This window comes from Barbatula barbatula (genome assembly GCF_947034865.1).
Source record: "Barbatula barbatula genome assembly, chromosome: 8".
In the NCBI taxonomy this organism is placed as follows: domain Eukaryota; kingdom Metazoa; phylum Chordata; class Actinopteri; order Cypriniformes; family Nemacheilidae; genus Barbatula; species Barbatula barbatula.
Window position 1 is genome coordinate 19,077,306 of NC_136771.1, and position 24,961 is coordinate 19,102,266.

General features: G+C 37.8%; 2 protein-coding genes across 7 annotated transcripts; one reads left to right on the top strand and one right to left on the bottom strand.

Annotated features, from left to right (window-relative positions):
• Positions 1-905: 905 nt before the first annotated feature.
• On the bottom strand, positions 906-6,540 carry lap3 (leucine aminopeptidase 3). 4 transcript variants are annotated; one of them, XM_079462214.1, is made up of 14 exons: positions 5,906-6,540; positions 5,292-5,392; positions 5,110-5,225; positions 4,957-5,011; positions 4,764-4,869; positions 3,966-4,125; positions 3,716-3,880; positions 3,424-3,582; positions 3,210-3,334; positions 3,049-3,137; positions 2,332-2,434; positions 2,184-2,263; positions 1,880-1,992; positions 1,183-1,767 (listed from the first exon to the last, which is right to left on the bottom strand). In XM_079462214.1, the coding sequence occupies exons 2-14, from the start codon at positions 5,385-5,387 to the stop codon at positions 1,581-1,583; spliced, it is 1,554 nt and encodes a 517-aa protein (XP_079318340.1). In that variant the 5' UTR covers positions 5,388-5,392; positions 5,906-6,540; the 3' UTR covers positions 1,183-1,580. The 4 variants fall into 4 exon arrangements, with proteins under 4 accessions (XP_079318341.1, XP_079318339.1, XP_079318340.1 ...); XM_079462212.1 differs by having other exon boundaries at positions 3,716-3,883; positions 5,906-6,061; XM_079462215.1 differs by lacking the exon at positions 5,906-6,540 and having other exon boundaries at positions 906-1,767; positions 3,716-3,883; positions 5,292-5,539.
• Positions 6,377-24,957, top strand: clockb (clock circadian regulator b). 3 transcript variants are annotated; one of them, XM_079462209.1, is made up of 21 exons: positions 6,377-6,514; positions 9,734-9,840; positions 10,509-10,568; positions 11,011-11,159; positions 11,965-12,056; positions 12,200-12,289; positions 13,102-13,219; positions 13,750-13,863; positions 13,953-14,071; positions 14,219-14,301; positions 14,386-14,492; positions 15,669-15,816; positions 17,198-17,273; positions 17,611-17,752; positions 17,829-17,923; positions 18,032-18,145; positions 19,017-19,163; positions 20,190-20,408; positions 21,066-21,175; positions 21,790-22,057; positions 22,142-24,957. In XM_079462209.1, exons 2-21 carry the CDS (start codon positions 9,824-9,826, stop codon positions 22,316-22,318), a joined length of 2,445 nt encoding a protein of 814 aa, XP_079318335.1. In that variant the 5' UTR covers positions 6,377-6,514; positions 9,734-9,823; the 3' UTR covers positions 22,319-24,957. The 3 variants fall into 3 exon arrangements, with proteins under 3 accessions (XP_079318335.1, XP_079318336.1, XP_079318337.1); XM_079462210.1 differs by having other exon boundaries at positions 17,632-17,752; positions 22,142-24,956; XM_079462211.1 differs by having other exon boundaries at positions 17,653-17,752; positions 22,142-24,956.
• Positions 24,958-24,961: the final 4 nt, after the last annotated feature.

Below are 24,961 nucleotides of genomic sequence, written 5' to 3' on the forward strand. Positions count from 1 at the left end.
AATATGCCTAGTTGAATAAAACATATGTGATACTCTAAATTCATGTTTATTTAGTTGTTTGTTAAAACATATGGTGCATTTATTTATTAGAAAAGTGTAGCGGACTGTACGTTACCGCATATTAGCCCGCATACCCAATAGCCTGCTGCTACACTGTAACTAACGCTAACCAGTTTTTTTTAAATAACTCTATTATCAGTCAGTCGTCCTGCAAACAATGAGGTGAAATTAAACTTAAAATATGTTTAATTATCCTTAACTCGATCGTAATTATATTTTGACTTACTGCTGCCCTGTTTCTTTTACATCACTTCTTCCACTTCTGACTGGCAGACCGATCATACTTTGAAAGCAGTGGCGACATTAGCATTACGAGAGAGAGAGAGAGAGAGAGAGAGAGAGAGAGAGAGAGAGAGAGGTGTGGCCCCAGGGCCCGCGGAAGAAGGGTGCCCTTGAAGGAGCTGTCCTTACGTCATTGATTGACAATTCATACAAGATGTTGATTATAAAATAACAAGGCGGCAAGGGTTTTATAAATGTTTGCTTTGCCCCTTTAGATGAAAACAAAGTGGTATTACTTTGTTACATACAATTACATATTGGCGCCGGCTCTTAAATCAGGCAGCACATCTGATCGGAAACAAATGCGAGGAAGTGGAGAGCGCTCCTTCTCATCAGAAAGACTGAGCCATTTAACACGGATGTTCCTGGAATGCGACATGATTAGAAGCGTGAATTTGAACGATCTCATAAGGTTTTCTGCTCAGCTACAGTTTATGAGACCCTGTTTTAATTATTTATTGCAAAATACTCAAGGATATATGATTGCAAATGTCTTTGCTGATTTGGGAAACTTGTTTGTTTGAAGTTCATATCTGGAGTTATTGTTTTTTTTAAATAGCCTTGATGAAGCCTTTAGTGTGCGAACTTGTGCTTATTAAAAATAGAAATTCAATATGAAAAGTACAATTTAATTACAATAATAGAATGAAGACTGCTTTTGGTGGACATGATGGTGTTTAAGTAATAAGTATACTTTTTTGTTGTTGTTTTTGGGGCGAAATATCTCGATTTTCTGACTGTTTAAAGGATCAGTCCTTAGGCGCCCCCTAACACAATGTGCCCCCTTCAGGCAATTACCTTCCTTTTCTGTAGATCTGTGAAAATGAGTATCACAAAGTTCATAGTCATGATTTAATTTTTTCTTTTTAAAGTTTATGTGTACATAAAAGTAATAATACTCATTGGTACCACATCTTTATCAATACGCTTATACAGCAACCTGTTAAAACAATATAATTTAAATGGCAGCACTTCAGACTGGTTTCTGTTTCAATATCTAACTTACATTAATGATGACATTAATGTTCAGTAACACAACTGTTCCAGTTAAACCGTAGTTTCCAAATGTGACATTGGACTGAGCTTTAAACACAATCACTTTTCCAAACTTTGACTGTACTGACTTGTTGGTGTCAGCGTATATTAAAGGTGATATATATTTATAACTGATGCTTTCAAATTGAAACCGATGGATGCATTTGTAATCCGTCCTGGTCAAAAGTCACAAAGAGGACACATTAATGTTCAGAAGCCAAGAGACCAGCAAGTTCCACCAAAGTGCGTGTAGGTCTTCCAGACATTCCTTTCCGCAGGTAGGGAACTTCATCCTTGTTGGTCATGACACCGGCGATGTCCAGATGAGCCCAACAATCGTTTGTCACAAACTCTTTCAGGAAGGCGGCAGCTGTACAGGCACCGCCCGAACTGTAAGGTCATAGACAAATTTATTTAACTGATTTTGCCCAAACATGGCAACTGTGTTCAGTCACAAATGTTAAAAAGTGTGTTTGTGAGAGATTTAACAGTGCATATTTACCGGCTGTATTTTCCAAGGTTGTTCAGGTCGGCCAATGCACTGTCTGTTATTTGTTTGGTGTAGTGCTGAAACAGCGGCATCCTCCACACCCTGTCACCAGTAACAATACTGGCCTGGGAAGACATACGATACATGAAAACATTATGATGATGGTAAGTTTTTCATATTTGTACCTTCAATGCTTTTTAATGGTAACTAAAACTCGTTCCACAAAAAAGTACACATATACAACACAACAGGAATGAACAAATAAAGGGCAGGAGGAGGTTGTTTTAAGAGATATGTGTGTAATTTTCCTCATTACCTTATGCAGTCGCTCCCACAGCCAGTCTGAATTAGTGAACACTCCTGTAGCAGCAGAACCCAAGGCAACATCGATGGCTCCTGCGAGAAGCATGATAATACGGGTGTTAATATGTCATTGAAAGCACAATGTAAGGTAGTGTGTTTACCTGTAAGTGTAGCTGCATTGATTATTGCTCTAGGGCTGAAATTATGAGCATAACATAGGGCATCAGCCAGAATCAATCTGCCTTCTGCATCTGTGTTATCGACCTACCAGAGAAAAACAAGCATATAACCAATATTTTCAGTTCTTGGCATGCATAACCTAATTTATATTGGACAGACTGTTCGACCACCTGAGTAAAAACATTAAACAAACCAACCAGCACAGCCAGTGTTTATTGTGGCATTCTATATAATTTAAAACACCTCAAAAGTTTGTTTCTTTTTAAAGGGATAGTACACACAACAATTAAATAATTTAATCGACCTCAGGTTGTTCCAAATTTCTTCATTCCACAAAAGAAGATATTTGTGAGAATGTCAGTAACCAAACAGATCTCATCCCCCATTTGCTGCCATAGTAGGGAAAATAAATACTATGGGGGATGAGATATATTTGGTTAGTGACATTCTCACAAATATCCTCCTTTGTGTTTATCAGAACAAAAAAATTTAGACAGGTGTGAGTAATGATAGAATTTTCATTTTTGGGTGAACAATCCCTTTAAGCAATTTTTCAGTGTCGCACACTGCTATATGTTTTTGCCATATATTTAGGAATCATATGCCATAAAGATGCTGTGCAAAGCATGCAACACATTGCTGTCATCTTATTTCCCTGACTTTAGATATTCATAGTAAATGTCATGAGCAGATAATACCTGAATGGTTTTGCCATTTTTGGCCCGTACAACATCACCCGGCTTGTTTGCTTTTCCACTCGGCATGTTTTCGCACAACGGTGCCAAACCTGACAAAAGAGCATTACGTTAACACAGTAGACATAAACAAAGCTAGCAGGTATCTTGTGCAACGGACACACCAATGATGTTGATTGGGAGTTTCAGGGCGGCTGCAGTGACAATAGCAGAACACACAGTGGCAGCTCCGCCCATATCTGCTCTCATGGCATCCATGCCTGATGATGGTTTCAGAGAGATTCCACCACTGGTAGGACACAGAGGATATTGGATTCAAATTAACAACTGTGTGGTTGTTTGCAGTGTCATTTTAAAGCTCCGCCCAGATGCTGTTACCTGTCAAAGGTGATTCCTTTCCCCACCAGCACAAGTGGAGGTTGTGAAGAGTCGAAAGCCCCTTTGTAATGCAGCTCCAAAAAGACAGGGGGCTCCTCTGAGCCTTTGGACACACTTAGAAAAGCACCCATTTGCTCACTTTCAATCCAAGACTGAGGTCTTACGGAATGAGGAAAAAAAGAGACAATTATGTTGAATAGTGAGTCATTGTGGGATCCACCAACTTCTAATTTTAAAACTAAGATGAATGAATACCAGGTACAAACAGGGACATTGAACCGTTTACATCTACCTCTTATGGATAGTAACTCTATCTGCAAAGGGTGACAGCTTCTGTTCTATCGTGTCTGCAAAAACTGTAGGAGTCATGTGATTGGCTGGCGCTTCCATCAATCGTCTGGCTAGGTTCTGGCCTTCCCCATACAGGACACCTTTTTGCCATGATGCCGAGTCCACACTGCTAAGAAATAGGACAATCATGAATTAAATCATACAATAAAGGGGCGAATTCAAGTATGAATAATTACACATATTTCCTATACCTGCCATGTGGATGAGTCGTGACGCGGATCTTCTTCCTGGTTTTGAGATCGTCGTACTCAAAAAGGCCGAGCACAGCCCCCTCTGCTGCTGACTGCTCATCTCCGCATGGGTCTACCTCGACATCAGTAACCTCCAGATCCTGGAGCTGCCTGCAGCCCGCTGAACAAAACAAAGACAGCAATGTAAAAACAGGCAAGTACATTACGAGAAAATGTCCTGTAAAGCTGGAAGCTTTCCTGTAGCTCGGTGGTTAGAGCATGGAGCTCGCAACGTCAAGGTCGTGGGTTTGATCAGTAAAATGCAATACGAAGCGTCTGCCACAATTCATAAATGTTAACTTAAAACCCTTATGTTGAAAATATCATGTTCACACCTATATGTATACTTGTGCAAATGTATAATGTTGTAAGTAGAGGTATTGTTAAATTCTACATGTGGCTCTACTTACAACCATATCCATTTGCACAAGTGTACATACAATCTGTTAATATGTATATTCTACTAAATACTACCATGTACAATATCTCTTATATGTGTCTTTTATTTTATATATGCGTATCTTAGAATCTTTTAGACTGTAAATCTTATTATATTTGTATTTTTGAATGTCTGTACTAGAAGCTTCCAACACCAAAGAAAGTCCCTTTTGTGCACAAGCACACTTGGCAATAAAGCTCTTCTGATTCTGATAACAGTGTTTTACCCCAACCCCAAGAAAAAAGCACTTTTTTAGTTTAAAAGATTTTAGGAACACGTGGTAAAAAAAGACAATATTATAATTTTCAGTTGGTGCTTACCTGACACAGCAGCACGGATGCTTTCCTTACAATTATCACAGTTCTCCTTCACACATACACCTGCATCACTTTTACCAAGACCCACAACAACTACACTAGGAAAGTCCTTAAAAAAAAAAGACAGAGCTTATTAAGACAATTCACTGATATATGAATCATCTCATGAGGGCATCTGAAGGGCAGGCAAGATCACCTGATGTAAACCATAAAAGATCCTGCTCTTTCCTGTCTTCAGAGGAGGTCCAGATCTACAAAGCAAAAATAAAAAGTGGACGTGAGAAAAGGATTTGGACGGACGTTCCATTCCATAAAATTAAGAAAAAGGAAAAGTCAAACCGCGACTTACAACGAGAGCAGTTCTGACAGTTCTCCTGCGAGTGATCTGTCAATCGTGGCCGCAGCCTCTGTGAAATGTATCCCATCACTGTCTGACTTTTTCTCATAAACGCCTAAAACTAAACCCTAAATAAACAAAGTTACTTAGCATTGCGTACAAACAGATATTTACAGTCACCTGTCACTACTTACTTTCTTTGCACTTGATGTGGCCTTAGAACTTGAAAAAAGTCGACGATTGTGTTTTCGTATTGCAGAAAGCAATACGCTTCTAAACGGCATCAGCATCGTCACTAAATTACCAAAACAGACTAAAATCAGAATCAACAGAAAATTCTTAGAAAGCTCGACATGTGACACCAGGAAAGGATTTCTTCTTGGTAGTCGCACGAATGACGTCAACAAAAGACGACAGTTTATTCTAAAATAAAAGTCACATGTTCTTCAGATTTGCAGATCACAAATAAAACTAATAAAACTGGGGTTTGCTCGATTAAGTTGTTAAAATACTAATAAAAATACTAATAAAATAATTATTTACCATAGAAAATAGTATAATATTTTAATACCACTGTGATAATCTTGTATTTAATTCAGAAGGAGCAAGTGCAGATAGTTACTATTATTAAGTTATGTTAATATTAAAATGTTAAACTAGCTATATAAACGTTTATAAACGGTTTTATCTCGATAAAATAGTTACAACACAGTTATTGTAACATTGAATTATACATTTTAATTTTTAAAACGAAAGACAATAAAAGTCATATTACACTGTAACGTTGCTTAGTAATAATAATATTTACGTAGCTGTTGCAACCCCTGTCATAATTGGATACATCAGAATATCAACACAACGCAAACAAAGCACAAAGAATGCGAAACTTGTAAAACAGGAGGCGGGGAACCAGCCCTAAATTCCTGTACTGCTCTATGCCCATTCTTCGCGCACTATTTGGCCTATTCTGCAAGTAGTCCAGTCCACTGAAGTGGCAGTTTTGGCGTACTAGTGCGCATGCCTCTCACCGCTCGGGTGAAGCGGGCGACGGTTTTGCGTTTGGTTTAATGTTTTTAACCCATATTCATAAAATAAATCGCTCTCGCACGGCCAGCAATCGAAATAAAACGAAGATACAGTCCGCGTTGGTATAACGCGTAACAAACACGCATTGAATGTTGATGTGTGCGGCGTTTCCAGCCATCGGGAGGTGCTTCCGTTACGCCTCTTGTGTCAGTAGGCCCGCTGACCCACATTCGGGAGACCGCTTAAGGAAGTGCGCGCATCAAATTCACCTTTGCATTTCTCACTACATCGTAATATTATTCATCGCAGCGGTGCTTTGTGATTCGGTGGCTAAAAGTGGGCTAAGATCCGTCTAAGCACCCGTGTGGATGTGGATGTTTTATTTCGGAAGGTAAGCACCTTTGCTCGTTTTGATACGGTAGTCGGTAGTTCCGTGACACATATGCTGTGCAGGAAAGCCCAGAGATAGTATAGGAATGAATATCTCTTTAAAACGAGCACCACTTATTAAAGTTTAGATCGCACTTTTCGTAAACTGGCGTGTAACTACTTGTTTATTTATTAGATGCTTTTGTTGTGATGTTGTCGCACAATGCCAGTGCCCTTGTTTTGCGGGTTTGAGTGATGTTAATGAATGATCTGCATGTTGCTGTGGTTGTAATAATATGCGTCTAATTATGGGGTGAATAAAGCATTACATTTTGACGTTGAAATGTGTCTTACGTTGCTTTTTAAATGGTCTAAAGAAGCCCTTCATTGGTTCTGTAATTGTGTTGTGCATATGTTGTCATATTAAAGCAGCACAGGCAAGAATGTACAACTGGCATAAAGTTGGTTTGACGCCTGACGTTCGATATTCGCGAATTTAGGGACTGTCTCTAAAGCTACATACACATTAAAAACATGTTTACAACTTCAATAGCATTTAAAGGGAGTTAATTACAGCCACAAAACTAACTGTACAGTGTTCGTGTGTGAACACCTTTATATTGTTTATAATAAATCGTCAAAACATATGCAAATATTGTTTCACTATTGTACGGACTCATACACAAAAATACATATTTTAAAGTTCAATAGCATTTTAAGGGAATTACTTATAGCCACAAAACCTACTGTATAGTGTTCATTTGTGTGTCAGTCATATGCACACGTTTATATTTTATTGAACCAGAGGATTGATTTTCCAGCAAATGAAGGTGATGCGCAGAGGAGAAAGTATCCTATTGGAACAAAACGAAAATTGGCAAGAATGTACAACTGGCATAAAGTTGGTTTGACGCCTGACGTTCGATATTCGTGAATTAAGGGACTGTCTCTAAAGTTACATACACATTAAAATACATGTTTACAACTTCAATTGCATTTAAAGGGAGTTCATTACAGCCACACAACTAACTGTACAGTGTTCAAGTGTGTGTCAGCTATAATGAACTTTTTATATTTACTGTAATAACCTGTCAAATCATATGCAAATTGTGCTATGTGTTTCTCTACTGTATGGACTCATACACAACATTTTTATTTTAAAGCTCAGAAGCATTTAAAGGGAATGACTAACAGCCACAAAACTAACTGAACAGTTTTCACGTGTGTGTCAGCTATAATGAACACCTTTATATTTTTATAATAAATCGTCAAAACAAATGCAAATATTGCCATGTTTTTCACTGTTGTATTGACTAATACATAAAAATACATATTTTAAAGTTCAATAGCATTTTAAGGGAATGACTTGTAGCCACAAAACTAACTGTACAGTGTTCACTTGTGTGTCAGTTTTAATGCACATCTTTATTTTATTGAACCAGAGGCTTGTTTTTCCGGCAAATGACAGTGATGCGCAGAGGAGAAAAATGGTGCGTTCTTCTTCGGAACTTAGAAAGCATCATTTGCGTTCTTCACCGGAACTTAGAATGCATCATTTCCCGAAACAAACAAATTGATTCGCTTCAGAAGACCTTTGCCATGGGGAATCATTGTTTTGCATATGAAATATCCCTTTAAAGCCATCGCTGTTGATGTACATGAAGACCCCTTAAACCTTGTGAAGGAATAGATGGAATAATTTGTGTATATATATATATATATATATTAAATAACCTCTTTTTTTTCTCAAGAACAACTCTCCCTTTCACCCCTGATTTGTGGTTCATTATTTTTTGTATTTGACCCTTCAGGATGTTAAATGAGATGATTACTTCGATTCACAACACCAACCTAGGGATCTACGTCATCATACCTGAAGGTGGAGATATGCTACAAACTCTTACAAAGATGTTGGCATCATCATTGAGGGCATCAGAATACTTGAAAACAATGTAGCCAATGCATGTTCTTTAATTAAAGATTGGGCTAATTTATGCAATAAACTTGGCCTACCCACAAGACCTGAGATACATTTTTGAGGTGTTTCAAAAGATTTTCATTGAGATGCAAACAAGCTGGCAAACAAGGTCCAGGTCCAAAAATAAGCTCCTTTTGTAAGTACGACCTTGAGGTCAGGACCGAGATATGTTACTTATGTTTTCTCTATAGTGTTGCACTTTTTACTGTAAAAGGATTATTTGAGGCACATACTGCAAAAGAAGACCCTTTTGTATACACTTGTATGCATTTTACCCACTTAAAGGGATTGTTCACCTAAAAATGAAACTTCTGTCATCAATTACTCACTCTCAGATTGTTCCAAACCTGTATGAATTCCTTTGTTCTGCTGAACACAAAAGAAGAAATTTGGAAGAATGTCAGTAACCAAACAGATTTCATCCTCCATTTATTCCCATAGTTTGCTTAATAGGACTAGGTGTTATAATCCCACTTTTTTAGCACAGTTGAATTGCACAATAGAACATTTCCCACACCTTATGCACGACAGGGGGAGCAGTCAAGAATGTGAATAGAGGAAAGGAGATCGGAGGTTTCACTGGGTTCGTCGTGTAGGCATCCTCTGTGTTTGGGGATACATTTTTATAGAAATACATAGCATATTAATAAAATTTCCTCGCTATTATCAGAGAGAATTCTCATGAGTTGTATGATGATAATGCCCTTTGTATGGTCCCATCAATGCGCACATAGTATTTATTTTCCCAACTATGGCAGTAAATGGGTGATGAGATCTGCTTGGTTACTGACATTCTATAATGCATTTTCATGGAGTATTCGATAAATGGTATTTTTGTGTATGAGTTCATACAGTAGTGAAACACATGAAAGTAACATATTTGCATATGATTTGATGGTTTATTTAAAACAAATAAAAGATGTGTATTATAGCTGACACACTGTACAGTTAGTTTTGTGGCTGTAAGTCATTCCCTTAAATGCTATTGAAGTTGTAAACATGGATTTTAATGTGTATGTAACTTTAGAGGCGGTCCCTAAATTTGCGACTTTCAAACGTACAGTCAACCCAACTTAATGCCATTGAATGACTGAAAGAATGCAGATGTTGTCTATGTTAAGGGTAGTTTGCTTCAGTTAGTGGTCGTGTCGTCGTTATTCTTTTACTGCAGGAAAAGTCACCGGACCGATTCACAGAACTGCACTCAACATTCATTTCCCTTATACCGTCTTACCTTTTGTGTGTCTGTTTTATTTCACACAGGCTCTCAGGTTGGCAACTCTTCCTCACCAATGTCTTCCCAATGCATCAGGTTTTTTGTTATCCCAGACTGATCCACGAGACAGCTTTATCATGAGCTCCAGAGACAGGTACAGCAGAAGTATTCACATATTGTGGTTTAAAGGGATAGTTAACCCAGAAATGAAATTCTGTCATCATTTACTTACCCTTAAGTTCTTCTAAACGTGTATATGTTTTGTTGATCTTCTAAACACAAAGAAAGATATATTGAAGAAAGTTTTGGTAACTTTTTGACTAAAAAACTATTAGAGGAAAAACTATGGTAGTGAATGGTGCCCCAGAGCCGTTCCCAAATTCTTCAAAACACATTATTTTGCGTTCAATAGAACAATGACATTTATCTAGCTTTTGAACAACTTAAAGGTGAGCAAATGATACAAAAACTATTTTGGGGCGAACTTTCCCTTTAAGGTATGCTTATTAAGTTACATATATGTTTATAAATTAGTGTAGATGCGTATGTAGATAGCTTGTCTATAATATTGGCTATCTATCATATCTTCACACATGAGCTTTGGGTGTTTGAGCTTACTTCCGAAAGCATAGCGTCTTTTGGTTTTGTAGTCTATTTTTAGCTAAATGCCTCTCTCTCTCTCTCTCTCTCTGTGCAGGAATATAAGTATTTTACAAATACAAAAATTTTATGAAGAGTAATTTTCAGAAAATGTCATTTCAGATTTCTAATTACTTTATACCTTATTGCACAGAGAAAGAAAACATGTGCTTTGTGTTTTAGAGATGATGGCAGTATTTTTGATGGGCTGATGGAGGAAGATGAGAAGGATAAGGCAAAACGGTCGGTTGAATTGCATTCCCTAGTCTTTAGAAACGGATATAGGGAGCATAATGTATAAAAATAATAAATTTATTTCACCTTCTGAACATTAAAGTAGCTTTTAAAATATGTTTATGATGGATTTCCATAATCAAATATTAAATGCTCCTGGGACAAATAAAAAAACATAAACAAATGAATATGGCACTTTAAAAGTAGCAAAAACAAATAATGACATGGTAAAATTTTCCTGGTTGATATGGTTAAATACCTTTTTTATGATAAAAAGAAACAACACCCAAGTCTGATATTATTCTGAGGTGTTGTGTCCTTTATACAAAATAGTGATGACTCAACAGTGTAGAAAGTGACAGAATGTCTTTTGATGTTTTGCGTGCTTGTCTAATGCTGTGTTGCTGACGGTGTTATTGTATTGTCTCCTCCCATGGTCCGTCTGTCACAGAGTTTCAAGAAATAGATCAGAGAAGAAAAGGCGGGACCAGTTCAATGTCCTCATCAAAGAACTTGGCACCATGTTGCCTGGCAACACTCCCAAGATGGACAAGTCTACCATTCTGCAGAAAAGCATCGATTACCTGCGCAAGCACAAAGGTGAAAGTTTTGAATGAGTTATGAGTTCACGCTGGACCTCTGGAATAATTGTAAATCATGATCGCAGCATTACCTTCTATGACAAAGGCTGGTTAGTTATGTACACTATCATGCTGTCCAGGTTCAATATCTAACTTTCCCAAACAATGGTGGAAACGTGTATTTTTCTTTTGGTTAGCTTACCTAGCCTACACAGTAGAGCCCAGCTCCCATTTGTAATTGAAACCGAGCACTTCTAAAATGAAAAGCAGTTAATGCGACAATATAACATAAAACAAAAATAAATACCCAAAGCGATGTTTTGAAGATTGTACACCGGGGTATTTTTTGTGAGGTAAATTGTGCATAAAAAATTCTGTATGTGTGAAATACTTGCATGACCTACTTAAAATTCTGTGTGATGTGCTCAAGCTTCTATTTCCTGTGTGAAGAATGAATCAGATGCATTTCAACAATTTGGGTACAAAAGGCCCTTGTGATTTCAAAATTTTAACAGTAAACTTTCTGTTTATAATATAATTAACTAATCAAATTTAAAGAAATACATTTGAATGTATTCATTATTCTGACAAAGCGTTTTACAAACTGTTTGGCCATTGGGTTAATGCATCCTTACTTGACTAGTTAAACTCTTTATTTGATTATACTTCCAAATATCTCTGAAAATGAGATCAATGTAAATACAGAAACACGCACATTTAGCACCTGAAACGTACAGATACAGTGAGAGCCGCCTGTTGGCTTTTAGGTTCTGTATAATAATTGAGTAATCTTGTTTAAAGAAAGTGTTTGGGTTCACATTCAGAAATTGCCGCGCAGTCCGAATCGAGCGAGATCAAACAGGATTGGAAGCCACCGTTTCTTAGCAATGAGGAGTTCACACAGCTGATGCTCGAGGTGAGACATGTTGTGGGCAAAATGTCGGTCTTATGAAGAATGTAGATTATGGATGCATAAAATGTTTACCTATCGTTTTCTAATTTCTTTTTTAGTTCTGCATTAGTGCTGTATTAGTAATGTGTTTTTGTTTTGATGTTAAGGCACTGGATGGGTTCTTTATAGTAATGCTGACAGATGGCAACATCATTTATGTCTCAGAAAGCATCACCTCTCTGCTTGAACATCTGCCTGTAAGTAGATGATATTGGGTATATACTATTTTACATGTTTTCATATACCAGTATTTGATTTCTTCTGGCTAAATTGGGACAGTAATTCAGATATGTAACATCCTTTCGATTACAAAAAAAGGGTTTTAATTACATTTTCTTTACAAAAACGTTATTATTATACATATATAGCTATAATGTAATACCTATAGCTAAAGAGTTATGAAATCAGTCGAAAAATGACAATTCTGTCATGAATTGCTCACCTTAAGTCATTCGAAAACCCTAGGACCTCATCTTTGGAACATAAATGAAGATAGTTTTGTTGAGGTGCGGTAGCTTTCTGACTTCCCCATAGACTGCAACGCAACCCACTTTCAAAGTACGCGAGTCATCGTGCGGTTCTGACCCTGGATGCACTGTCATCGCGACATGGTGCTCTTGTGAATGGGAGCTGGAAACAAACACAGAAGTCAGGAAATTGTTGAATATAAACATAAAACACAGAAAACCACATGATTAAATATTAGGGCTGTCAAACAATTAATCACGATTAAACACGTGTCAGACATACGCACATAAACAAAACTGAGAGAAAACCGGAAAAGATGTTTACATGCAACGCAAAATCGGAGTAATGGGCAAAAAACTACCCCTGCCGAGAGGGTTTTGCTTGCGTTGTTTATGAGCTTTCCCCGATTAAAGAAAACCGTTTTACTTGTTTACAAGACCTTTCACGTTATCCGCATATTTCGAATAATCGGAGTAAGACTGTGCATGTAAACGCACGCATTGTTAATGTCGATCCGGTACAATATCTTTCTGTGTTTCAGTCAGACCTGGTGGACCAGAACCTTTTAAACTTCCTTCCATTGGCAGAGCACTCAGAAGTGTACAAAGCACTTGCCTCGCACCCTGATATTGCAAACCTCAGCTCTGATTACCTCCAAAGTGAGTGTAAAGAAAATTCGCAGTTCACCCAAAGATGAAAATTCTGTCATTATTTAATCACCCTCGAGTTGTTCCAAATCTGTATAAATGTATTTGTTCTGGTGACCACAGATAAAGATGTTTGGACGAATGCTTGTAACCAAACAGTTCTTGGCCACCCTTGACTACCACGGTAGGAAAAATGTATTTGTAAATTTCTTTGTTGTGTTGAACACAAAAGAAGATATTTTGAAGAATGTAGGGAAGCAAACAGTTCTGGGGAACCTGGACTACCATTGTCATTTTTCCTAATCTGGTCAGTGGTGGCCAAGAATCCGTCCAAAACTCTTTCTCGGTGGCATTCAGAACAAAGAAATGTATACAGATGTGGAACAACTAAAGGGTTAGTAAATGATGATTTTTGGGTAAATTGTTCCTTGAAATATTTTGAGTTCAAATTTTTTGTGTTTTTCTACATTGTCACTGCCTACGTATACTATAGCCCATTTTAATACCCATTAATAACCTGATCTGTGTTATGTGATTTTTAGACAAGAACCAGATGGAGTTTTGTTGTCACATGCTCAGAGGTTCCTTGGATCCCAAGAAACCACCTGTGTACGAATATGTTAAGTTTATTGGCCACTTTAAGTCACTCGCCAACAGTAAGTGTTTCGTTTCTTTCTAGTTTATCATAAATGTCTATCAAGAGCAGATGATCCTTTCTCTGAATTTTCTTTTTTTCCCCTTACAGTGCCTCTCACCACCCGGAACGGCCTTGAAGGAATTATACAGCGTACTTTGCAACCAGCCTTTGACGATCAAGTCTGTTTCATCGCGACTGTGCGGCTTGCCAAACCCCAGTTCATCAAAGTAAGTGGATAAGCGATCAGTATGTCATGTCATTAGCTTGGGATCTCTGTCTTAAAGCTGAAACAACCACAGGAACGTATTATTATCAGGAATTACGGGTAGACACAACCTCGTATTGACCTGTGTGTCCTTATTGGTTACGTACAGGAGATGTGCATGGTTGAGGAGCCCAATGAAGAATTCACATCTCGACACAGTCTGGAGTGGAAGTTTCTTCTATTAGATCACAGGTTGTACACACACTGTTTGTGTGTGTGTTTGTGTTTATTCCTCATCATTATCCAGACTTTTAATAAGGTTTACATGTGTTGCAGAGCACCACCGATCATTGGTTACATGCCGTTTGAAGTCCTGGGGACGTCAGGCTACGACTACTATCATGTAGACGACCTGCATTCACTGGCCAAATGTCACGAGCACTGTAAGTATAACAGGAAGGCCAAACATAAACAGAGGAGTATCATCCATTAGGATTTCCATTTGTCTCTATGGCAGCTGCTCGGCCATCTTTGCACTCGTGTTGCTATTTGATCATTGATGGAGCTGCTGGAAAATTATACATTTGTTTTTTTAAGTTAAATACTTAAAATTTGGTTTAAACAATGCAGCTTTTGTGGCAATGCAACAGTCTAAGACGTATTTGCACAATAAAAAAAGAATAATACGGATGAAATGCAAAAACAACTCTTGCTTGACTAAATTAATGAACATGATTTGGAGAAATCACATGGCTTTTGGTCTCATTTTCAGTCTTAAACCCCATTCACACACATTTCTGTGCAGACATCGGCTCAACTTTCAGCCGAACATTAACATTAGATAAAAAATAGTTTCTCAAACTTTGTTGCAAAAAATGGGCACATTTTTACCTCGCAGCGTTCTGTTATATTGTTTTCATTAAGGCTCTCCAAATTTGCACCGAACAAGCCTGAACAATTTGCTTTTGTTTATTTTCATATGACATTTTATATTTATCTTATGTTAAGCATAACTCGTTGGGCATAGCCCACCTTGTGTTCTTGTGCCTCAATGCTCTTCGATGTTCTGCATTTACCAATAAACAATATAAAATACAAATGTTTGTTTAAAAAATGCCGTCTTTGTCATTTGCAAAAACGAATAATTATAACCATAAAAAGAGAGATATTTAGGCCTTTTTGGCACTAATTAAAGGATGGCAGTACTAATAACAAATTGCGCTATTTAGCCACCTTCCTTCACCGTGATGAGCCCGATTTTCACAACTAGCAAATGCACATAACATTGCAGTATATTACGTCATGGGATCTTCTCGGGAAAATCACTGGCAGAGTGAATGAACAAAGTCTACAGATCCTGGGACAAATTCCTCGACACATTTTCCGTGCATTTTCTAGGATCTCAGTATGAAAAGGGCTTCATTTAAATTAACTTGTGTAAGGAATAGTTCATTTTTCAATAAAAAATATGATTTAGTTGCCTAACAGGAAAGAGTCATGCCACTGAGAGATCCATATTTAGTATAAATTGCGATTTATGTAAACTGTTACATTGATATTTTTGTTTTGTTTAGACTGTGCTTTGATGTTCTCTATACCTGCTTATCTTTTTCTTGTAGTAATGCAGTTTGGAAAAGGGAAATCGTGCTATTATCGCTTTTTGACTAAAGGGCAGCAGTGGATTTGGCTTCAGACTAATTACTACATCACATATCACCAGTGGAACTCACGACCAGAGTTCATTGTGTGCACACACACTGTTGTGAGGTATTGTCTTTACATCATCCTACACACTACCAGTGGTGTAAAGTTACGAGAATTACAAATGCTCAAATGACTGTAATTGAGTCGTTTTTTAAGTAGTTTAAAAACAGTGTACTTTTACTTGAGTACCTGCTGTATCGGTACTTCACTGTGCTATTTTTCCTCACGTTGTCGCCGCTACTTTATACCTTTAATTTTCATGTGATTGGCTAAGGAGAATGATCAGTCCCGTCCCGTGACCCCATCCACTCAAATCGCGCATAGAAAACTTGTGTCACACAGATTTCAAGACACCTGCCTCCAATTCGGTTTAATCATGGAGGAGGAAAGTGTGCGGCAGGCAGGGCACGTATCAAACGGCGGTTGTGCATGCTTAAAAGTCACTGCGGGAAAGGGACTCAATACGAAGGCTCGTCCGAGATATGGAGAAATATTGAGTTCCTGTATCACTCCGTTCTCCAAGTGTCATCCAAACGCCTATATTATGAGGTAAAATTGTCCATCGCCCTCCAGTGCTCTGCCCTTATAAGTGATTAGGGAAGATATGCGATTGGAACGCATGCAAAGCAGTTTCGCAAACTGTGCATTACCAGTTATAATGTTGTAAATAACGTTCAATTTCTTGCACAGATCGATCGATTCGCTTAAATAAGACGTCACTAATACACCGGATTACTTTTATGTTGCCTCTATCTGTATTTTGAACTTTTAAAGACATGAACCTGTGGACTTGCATTTTATGAAAAACCATGGACCACAACTCCAGGTAAAAGTCTTTATTGTACTACCTAAGAAATAATGTCACATACATCTTGGATGGCTTGAGGTTGAGTAATTGATCAACCAGCTCCTCTACAGATATGACTGTTAATGCTAACCCAATGCAATTTTTTGCATGCAGTATTTTGGGCTATTATTTATTAATTTCTGCATCGTGGGGCCTAGTACACATGATTGAACAGTGTTGAAATTGCATAAATGGAAAACTGAGGGTGTGAAAGACAGACAGACAGAACAACACATTGAATGGTTATTTTGTCGGAGTTGTATCCAGCTATATGCTTTATCAGTATGGTAAAGATATGTTAAGTTAAAAGTAGCTATTTTCTATATACATCTCCAAATTTGATTATTACAAATTATTAATAATTAAGTAAAAAACACCGCCTAAAAAGCAATAGTAGTTTTTGAGAAGAGTCATTTTTACTTTTACTCCATTACTTTTTAACACCAGTACTTGTAATTGATAACAATTTCAGCAATGTAACAGTACTTGTACTTAAGCGCAGATTTCCAGTATTCTTTCCACCACTGCACTGTACTACATAAACCAGACACACGCCCACAATGACCTAAACTTTGCTCTGAAATTTTGCGTCTGTAGTTACGCTGAAGTGCGAGCGGAGCGGAGGAGAGAGATGGGTATAGAGGATTCCCCCCCTGAGCTGAAGGGAGACAAGGTAAGACGCTCTTGAGTGCTAAATGAGAAATGACTCACACATACTTATAGGTTAAGTAAAGTGGTGATAGAATTGCATGTTCAAGCCAAATCGAAGAGTTTTTTAAATCATAAAATGGCTTTTCAATAGATAATACACATCAAATATTTCTAAGTTTTAATTTAAAATTAATATTGTGATGTCGCTATTTTATATAGATCTTATTAAAAATCAAGACATTATAAAATAAATGTATTCTGTCAGCACTGTTTATAAGCATCAGTGACTAAAAGAAGATAAGTCTGTCAATAAATGCAGATATTTTCCATTTTACCCTCTCGCTCTGATTCTGTGTCAGAATTCTGGTTCTAAATCACAGTTGAACACATCCTCTCTGAAGGAGGTGCTGGAGCGCTTCGACAACAGCCGATCACCCTCCACCTCCTCGCAGAGCTCCCACAAGTCTTCGCACACGGCCGTCTCTGACAACACCTGCACATGTAAGCTTTTAAAACCACAAACATGGCCTTCTGATGCAGTTTCACTTTCACTGAATCACATAAAAATTCTCCTTAGCCACTCCTTCTAAGCTACAGATGGATGTGAGCACTCCGCCTCGGCCCCCCACTGTTGATATGACACCACAGCGCCGTTCCTCTGTCAGCACACAGGTGACACTTACATCTCACGTCTGTAAATTAAATGATCCTCTTGCGTAACGTGATTTTTCCATTATCCTTACTGCTGACTATTCTCATTGGTTTTATTTGTGTTAATAGTCCGTGAGTTCCCAGAACACCACTCAAACTGTGCAGATCTCACAAAACTCTCCTGACCAGATCAGCCAACAACCACAACCACAGCCACAGCAGCAGGTTCAGCCTAATGCCCTGGTGAGAATCCGCCCATTCAGGTTACATGCAGTTCGGTGTGATGGAGACAAAGTGCTGCTTATGTGTTTTTGGCCTTTTTTTGTAAATGTCATACTTTTATTTTGAAGAGTAAATTGACAATTATTGAGCTAACTCTGTGTACACTGGCTCTGTGACACTCAACACTTGGATTTTTTTAGTTTTCAGACACTTCTGTCTCAAGCAGCAGCAAGAATGTAATGATATGTACCTCTGTACAGCATATAGCTAGTAGGTGAAAGACCTCAAAGCATACTGTATACTAGTTTAAGGGGCATTAAAAAGATGCTTGTATCAAAGTGGGTGGAGCCACAGGTCACACCCAACGATGTCATTGTCTTGGACCAAAAGAAGTTAGGTGTTTATGAGTTGGTTCAGCAAAACATTTGTTTGAATGAAGTTTTATATTTGTTGTTCAGACATAAACTAATGTGTGTGGAGAACATTTCTTTAATTTATTTCGTTGAACAAATTTGTCTACTGATGTGGTATTGCTAGTCAGACACTTAAAGTGAAGCTTTCCTGAACCACGAACATACTCAAAAAATAGATTTGGCCAGATACAGTTCGAAAATACTTTTAACACCAGTTCGATCTTTGGTTTCACTTGAAGAATATTGCTGTTAAAACAGTTGAGGCCATCAGAGGAGTGCTCACTTTGTGATTTATGTGATGCTATAATATAGTGCACTATATGTAACACTATAGTGCTGTTTGTGTAATAAACATAACTAGAACAATGCAGTAAAGGCTCTTTATAAAGTTAAGGAATTATATATTTGTCTCCTGTCATATTCTCTTGACACTGGCAGGTCACTACCCACATGACGCTGTTTGTGTTTTCTGTGTGTAGTTCTCCGCACAGTTGAATGCGATGCAGCACTTAAAAGATCAGCTGGAGCAGCGGACACGCATGATAGAAGTCAACATTCAGAAACAGCAGGAAGAACTGAGACAGATTCACGAGCAGCTACAGAGAGTTCAGGGACAAGGAGCTCCGGTATATACACTCATACATTCACGTTTACATCATATGCTGTCAGCAGACACTTCCTGTCACTCAACTGATAGCACATTGCTTTTAGCAGGACTAAAGTCATGGTTCCGATTGCCATTGAACATACATAAATGTATATTTATGAATATATATATATATATATATATATATATTTATTAGGCTTGTTCCGATAGTCAGTGACCACCCGCCTACCATTTACATTACTTGTCCACCACGGCACAACCCCACCGTCATTTTTAATATTTTAAGTAATAAATCACCAAACCACAGTTGCGTGTCTAAATGCGGCTGCTGCAATCAGCTTCAGCAGCAGGAGTCAGATTTTAATCATTATGTGATAACAGTGAAGTGAGCTGACTGACAAAACGATGGCGGAAGCTTTTCTGGCAAAGAACATTTAGTGGAATATGTTATCAAGAGCTGCTTTTTGTTCAAATTTCTAACTTTGCCATTTATTTAAAATAAAAAGATTAGTTCATACTCCCTTCTTATTAGTTTCTTATTTATTTGTTGCACAATGTGTGCCTTGATTACTAGTTTTGTTAATATAGGCAACTCATGTAACGTAAACGTTTTAATATTTCCGTTGCTTGATGTGTGTGCTGTGAATGTGATTATTCGTTTTGTAAGGTCTGTGTGTAATGTAAGCAAATGTCACTTTATTTATAGTTTTGTGTTTTTATTAAGAAAGATATAGCACCCACCATAAATTCAAGCAAGTGCCGCTATTTTAAAACGGAACGTAAAATGAGTCGTACGCAAGGGCGAATCTTCGACCACCCCAAAGCAAGCCCCCCAACCCCGGTGGCACCTGTACAACCGGTACGTCGTTTAACCGGTGGGAAAATGTCATCACCGCAACATCCCTATTATATGTGTGTGCGTGCATGTGTGTGTGTGTATATATATACAAAATAAGCCACAAGATCGAAACCAGACATAATAATAATTTTGGTATTGGAAGTCTTGTTGCCATGGTGACAAAGGCATTCATATGATGTTTTTCAGATGATTCTGCAGCAGTCAGGGGGTGGACTCAGCGTGCAGTTGCCGCAAGTCGGTGGAACTCAAACTAGCATTTTAGGAGTCGGGGCGCAGACTGGTGTCGTAGCTATACAGGGTCAAAACGTGACAAGCACAGCTCACAGTGGGACTGTTCCACAACAACAAGCACTTCCACTGCAGCAGGCTACACGTTCCCTACAACCGAATCTGCAAAGCTCCGCGGTAAATATTGGCTGTGACAACAATCCCTTTTAATTATTGACCATGACTCGGTTACGTTCTGTATTATATCTAGATACGGTGCATGGCTGCAAAAGGACTTCAGGCTGTTGTAAATGTACACAATGCAACAGTTAAACTTTAACAACAGCTAGTAATAACGTTTGTGTCTCTTCAGTTGCGGTTTAAGCAAATAACAGTGGACACCACTCATTCGCAATGTTTTTACGTAAAAATCCGTTTTACCCCCTCTGCCGAGAACATCATTTTGGTCTAATAGCAAACAGCAAATGGGTTTTTTGTTGAATGTTTACATTATAAAATTATTGAGTGGCTTTTTTAAATCCCATGATGCGCCGCAATAATAAGTGTACAACCAATATGCACTAGAATTATAATAAACTATTAAATTGAATAACCAATACATTACAATAACATTTAATAATCCAGTTGAAATTTTTTATATATTCTCATGTTGTGGTTTATGTATATATAACATAAAAAGCATCATTTCTAATGATCGTGGACTAACTGTAGCCTATTATGCAGTACCTTTAGGTTGCAGTTGAAAGAGTCCATTAACAATGACATAATGAAGTATGTCATTTTCTACTTCATGTGATGACATCATCTATGTGTTTTTCTCCTTATTTTTCTCAGTGTGGTCCGGTATATAACACCATGATGATAAGCCAGCCAGCTAATGCCAACGTTGTGCAGATACCCAGCGGACTGGCACCAAAAATCAATCAGGGCAATGCAATAAACAGGTACATGTTCTCTCCGTATGTTCCGTCTCCAAATTTAGCCACTGATTTACACACGCCCACTCTGCAGATAGCAGGATAACATTGTAAACAGTTGTCTTTTTAGTTCGCTGAAACTATCTTTTTAAAGAATAGTTCTTCAAAATTAAAATGTTGTCATCATTTACTTTGTTGTCATTTTAAACCAGTGTGATTTTCTTTCTTCATCAAAGCGAACGAAGATATTATGAAAAATGTTCGTTACCAAAAAATGCTGGTCCCCATTGACTTCTATTGCATGGACACAAAACCAATGCAAGTCAATGGGCACCAACGCTTTTCTCTTACCAACATTTCTCAAAATATCGTATTTTGTGTTTAGCAAAAGAAAGAAAGTAATACATGTATGACATAACAAGAGGGCGTGTAAATAATGACAGAATTGTGAACTCTTCCTTCAAACATTGTTATTTCCATAAATTGGGTATCTTGTGATCATATTTAATGATTGACAGATGCCTTTAATATCTTCTCATTCTTCTCACTGGTGTTGTTCTGGTAAAAAAAATTGAAGAAATTCACTCAGCATCACAATCGTAACTCATTTCTCCTTCTGTCTTGCTCCGACTCGTTTTCAGGTTTCCAGCAGGGCAGCAATTGGTCACAAAGATAGTGGCGGCTCCGATGGCTTGTGGCACTGTCATGGTACCCACAACCATGTTTATGGGTCAGGTGGTGACAGCGTACAGCCCGTTTCCACAGCAACATGGTCAGGCACAAACAATAGCGCTGCAAACTCAGTCCCCTGCATCTGTAGAGTTAGCTCAAGCTACGGCATTACAAACAAGTCAACAGCAGGGGGCGACACAGCAACAGACTAAACAGCAGCAGCAACAGTTTTTGCAGGTGAGAAAACACAAAAATTCACAGAGGTTTGTTTACATTTATCAAGGGTTAAATTGTTCAATTGTTCTTTGTTGTGTTTCACAGAGCACACGCCTTGTCCATGGCAACCAGTCCACACAACTCATTCTGCAGGCGTTTCCTATTCAGCAGCAGGGTACATTTACACCCTCACAACAGCAACAACTGAAACCACAGACTCAAAAACAGCAGAAACCTGCCGCATCTCATCAGACCGACAGCACCAGTGCCCAGTCTCAGTAATCCTGATGAATGTTAACTTCCGTCTGTGAGTTTATTGGTCAAGGGCTTTATTGATTGGTAGCTTTTTGCTCCTGCGATTTTTAAAACGTCTCAAAACTTTTCAAACGAAGACCTCAACTTGGCCGTCGCATGGAACTCAAAACCACCTGATGTCCCCTGAGGCAGCCATGCAGAACATTTCACCAGACCGACAGGTGGTACCCAAGCCTCTTTATTTATTTCAGCAACAAAGCATTGGACCGCCAGCTTTGGATGGTCTTTGCCAAACTGAAAACTTTGGTGAGTTTGGTCTCAGTCTTTCACGGAACGTAACCCAAAGAACTGAGTCTCTCTGTACAGTCTTGTGTATCATAGTGTACAAATACAACCGTTAAGGAACAAAGCGAGATAATGAATATTTTATATGCTGCATGAACAGTTTAAACCTTCATTTGTACTTCCAGTTTTTAAATATTATTTTGGAGTTCGAGTTTAACGTTTTTATATTATGCGTATAGTGATGGTGTATGCTTTAGATCCTCCCTGTTCCTTCACTTTTAGTTAGGGGCCGTCATGGTTTTTAGAAGCACTTCCTTCTTTTTTTACAGCTTTTACTTTTCGTCGGACATGTACGTTATTTCCTTGTTCATGAAGCACAAATTACCAAGTTTATTTAAAATTTATATTCTTTTTTTATTCACACGTAAAATGCAGAGGAACAACATTTCCTCAAGTGCCAAAATTTGCTTCCAGGTCATGTTTTTGGAATGTTTATTGCTTTTATTGTGATTCATACAGTAGTAATCCTCTTAAAAAGTTAGTGTGCACTTTTCCCCATTACTTTTAGCACTTATTGTGTTTATGCACGCTAAATATTGTCCATTCTTCTAGTTTTTGTTGTTTAGTTTTACCGGTACGTGCGTTTCTCCAAGGAGAATGACACGACATGAATAAGCTTAAAAGTCCTCATATATAAACAATTTTTATTCGGTTTGGTAGCTATGCAAGAAGCTGCAAGTAATGCAATGCATTACTGTACATGCGATTGAGGAAGGTATGTGCAACCTAAAAATGCCATTATCAGGAAAATGATTATATTGTCCTTGTTTTTATTTCATTTCCAAAGTTTGTAATCAAACTGAAGCAGGGTCTTAAAGTCCTGCATGGCCTTCCTGTTACCTGTCTGTGTTTTGCGTGTGTTAGCGTACGTTTGCATGTGAGAGAGAGATTTGAAACTGTAGGCTTATTATATCAATAACAGTTTGTGATTCTTCCTTTATCGCTGTGATTTGCTTCAGTATGTGTTCACTACAGCGATGACCAATCAGTTCTTGCGTTGCAGTAATTCAACTTCCTAGACGTCCCCCATTGGCTTGTTAGCCATATACCTCAGAAATCCATATTGTAATAACAGTTTTATATACGTATCCAAAGCTATTTTATTTTCATATGGAAAAGAACTTGATTGTAGACGGAATTGGTTGCTTATAGACCGCTAGCACTGTTAAGAGTAAGAGATATAAAAATATATGGAATTGAATAGACTTAAAATAGATGCCCACCCTTCCTTGATTTGTCCTGTTACCTTTCAAAGTTGTGTTGTCTGTGTCTTTCACAAGATGCTTGTGCACTGAAGTCCACAAATGTGTTATTGTTACTTTGAAACCCATGTGGTTTTGCATTGTGTGTACAATCATACACTTAAAAAATTCCCCTCAAAAAAAGCTATTGATAGGTTGAAGAGAGAATTGAATAGGTCTTTGGATAGCATTCCTGAACATTTCAACCTGCACACTAAATTTCTTCCTATGCTTTTGTATTTCTGTATGCAACCAAAACGTGTATGCTTTCAGAATGGAATGATTGTTGGTTATTTACCCTTAGAAACTCTTAAAGTTGATTTCAAGGTGTAACCTCATAAAAATCATTGGATTGGGTGATAAAATAATGTAGCTGATCATAAAATTATGTTAATAATTTAAATACAAAAATGTAATATTGTTAATAAGATAATGAGGTTCAGTAAAATTAACTCTTTCGCATATGTTATTAAACACAGCAAGTGTATTTACCCCTATCAATATGATATATGAATCATAAGATTTGCTCTCTATGTTTATTTTGAAATGCTGTGCTGTACAAAACCACAATGTAACCACAAAGACTTGCTTGCAGATCCTATTGCACTCAATGTGATTGTGAATTTGTCAACATTGTCCTCTGTCAGTTTACCAAAATCGGATCCTTTCCTCTCCATGATATACAATCTTGAAATAAAAAACAATGTTATTCCCTTCGTTCGCAATTGTTCTCTTATTAGGGTGATACTGATACATATGCTAAGGAAAATGTTTCTATTCTGTGGTACGAGTGCATCAGGTCAATCCAGGTGACACTGGGATTCCAGAACACTCCCCACATGTGTCATTGGTTGTGAAAACCAAATTGTATTTGGTTACAGTAGATACACAAAATGGACAAAAGTATTGGGACTGAACAGGTTTGCCTACTTCAGTCAATTCTAACCATTAATGCAAATTATTTTCAAGAGAACTGCGTGCTTCAAATTTTATAGTTTGTGTAGGAACCTTTTCTGTTCCAACATGACAATGTCCCTCTGAACAAAGCAAACTTCTAAAAATAAATGATTGATTCAGTCTACTG

Bases quoted from the DNA above. Each gene is read 5' to 3' on its own strand.
- clockb (XM_079462209.1), top strand. The intron at 13,220-13,749 runs GTGAGTGTAAAG...TGTGATTTTTAG, and splicing joins CAGCTCTGATTACCTCCAAA to ACAAGAACCAGATGGAGTTT. The intron at 18,146-19,016 runs GTGAGAATCCGC...TTCTGTGTGTAG, and splicing joins AGGTTCAGCCTAATGCCCTG to TTCTCCGCACAGTTGAATGC.
- lap3 (XM_079462215.1), bottom strand. From the start codon at position 5,387: ATGCTGATGCCGTTTAGAAGCGTATTGCTTTCTGCAATACGAAAACAC. The intron at 5,226-5,291 runs GTAAGTAGTGAC...TTGTTTATTTAG, and splicing joins CCACATCAAGTGCAAAGAAA to GGTTTAGTTTTAGGCGTTTA. The intron at 4,126-4,763 runs GTAAGCACCAAC...TGTTTTGTTCAG, and splicing joins CATCCGTGCTGCTGTGTCAG to CGGGCTGCAGGCAGCTCCAG.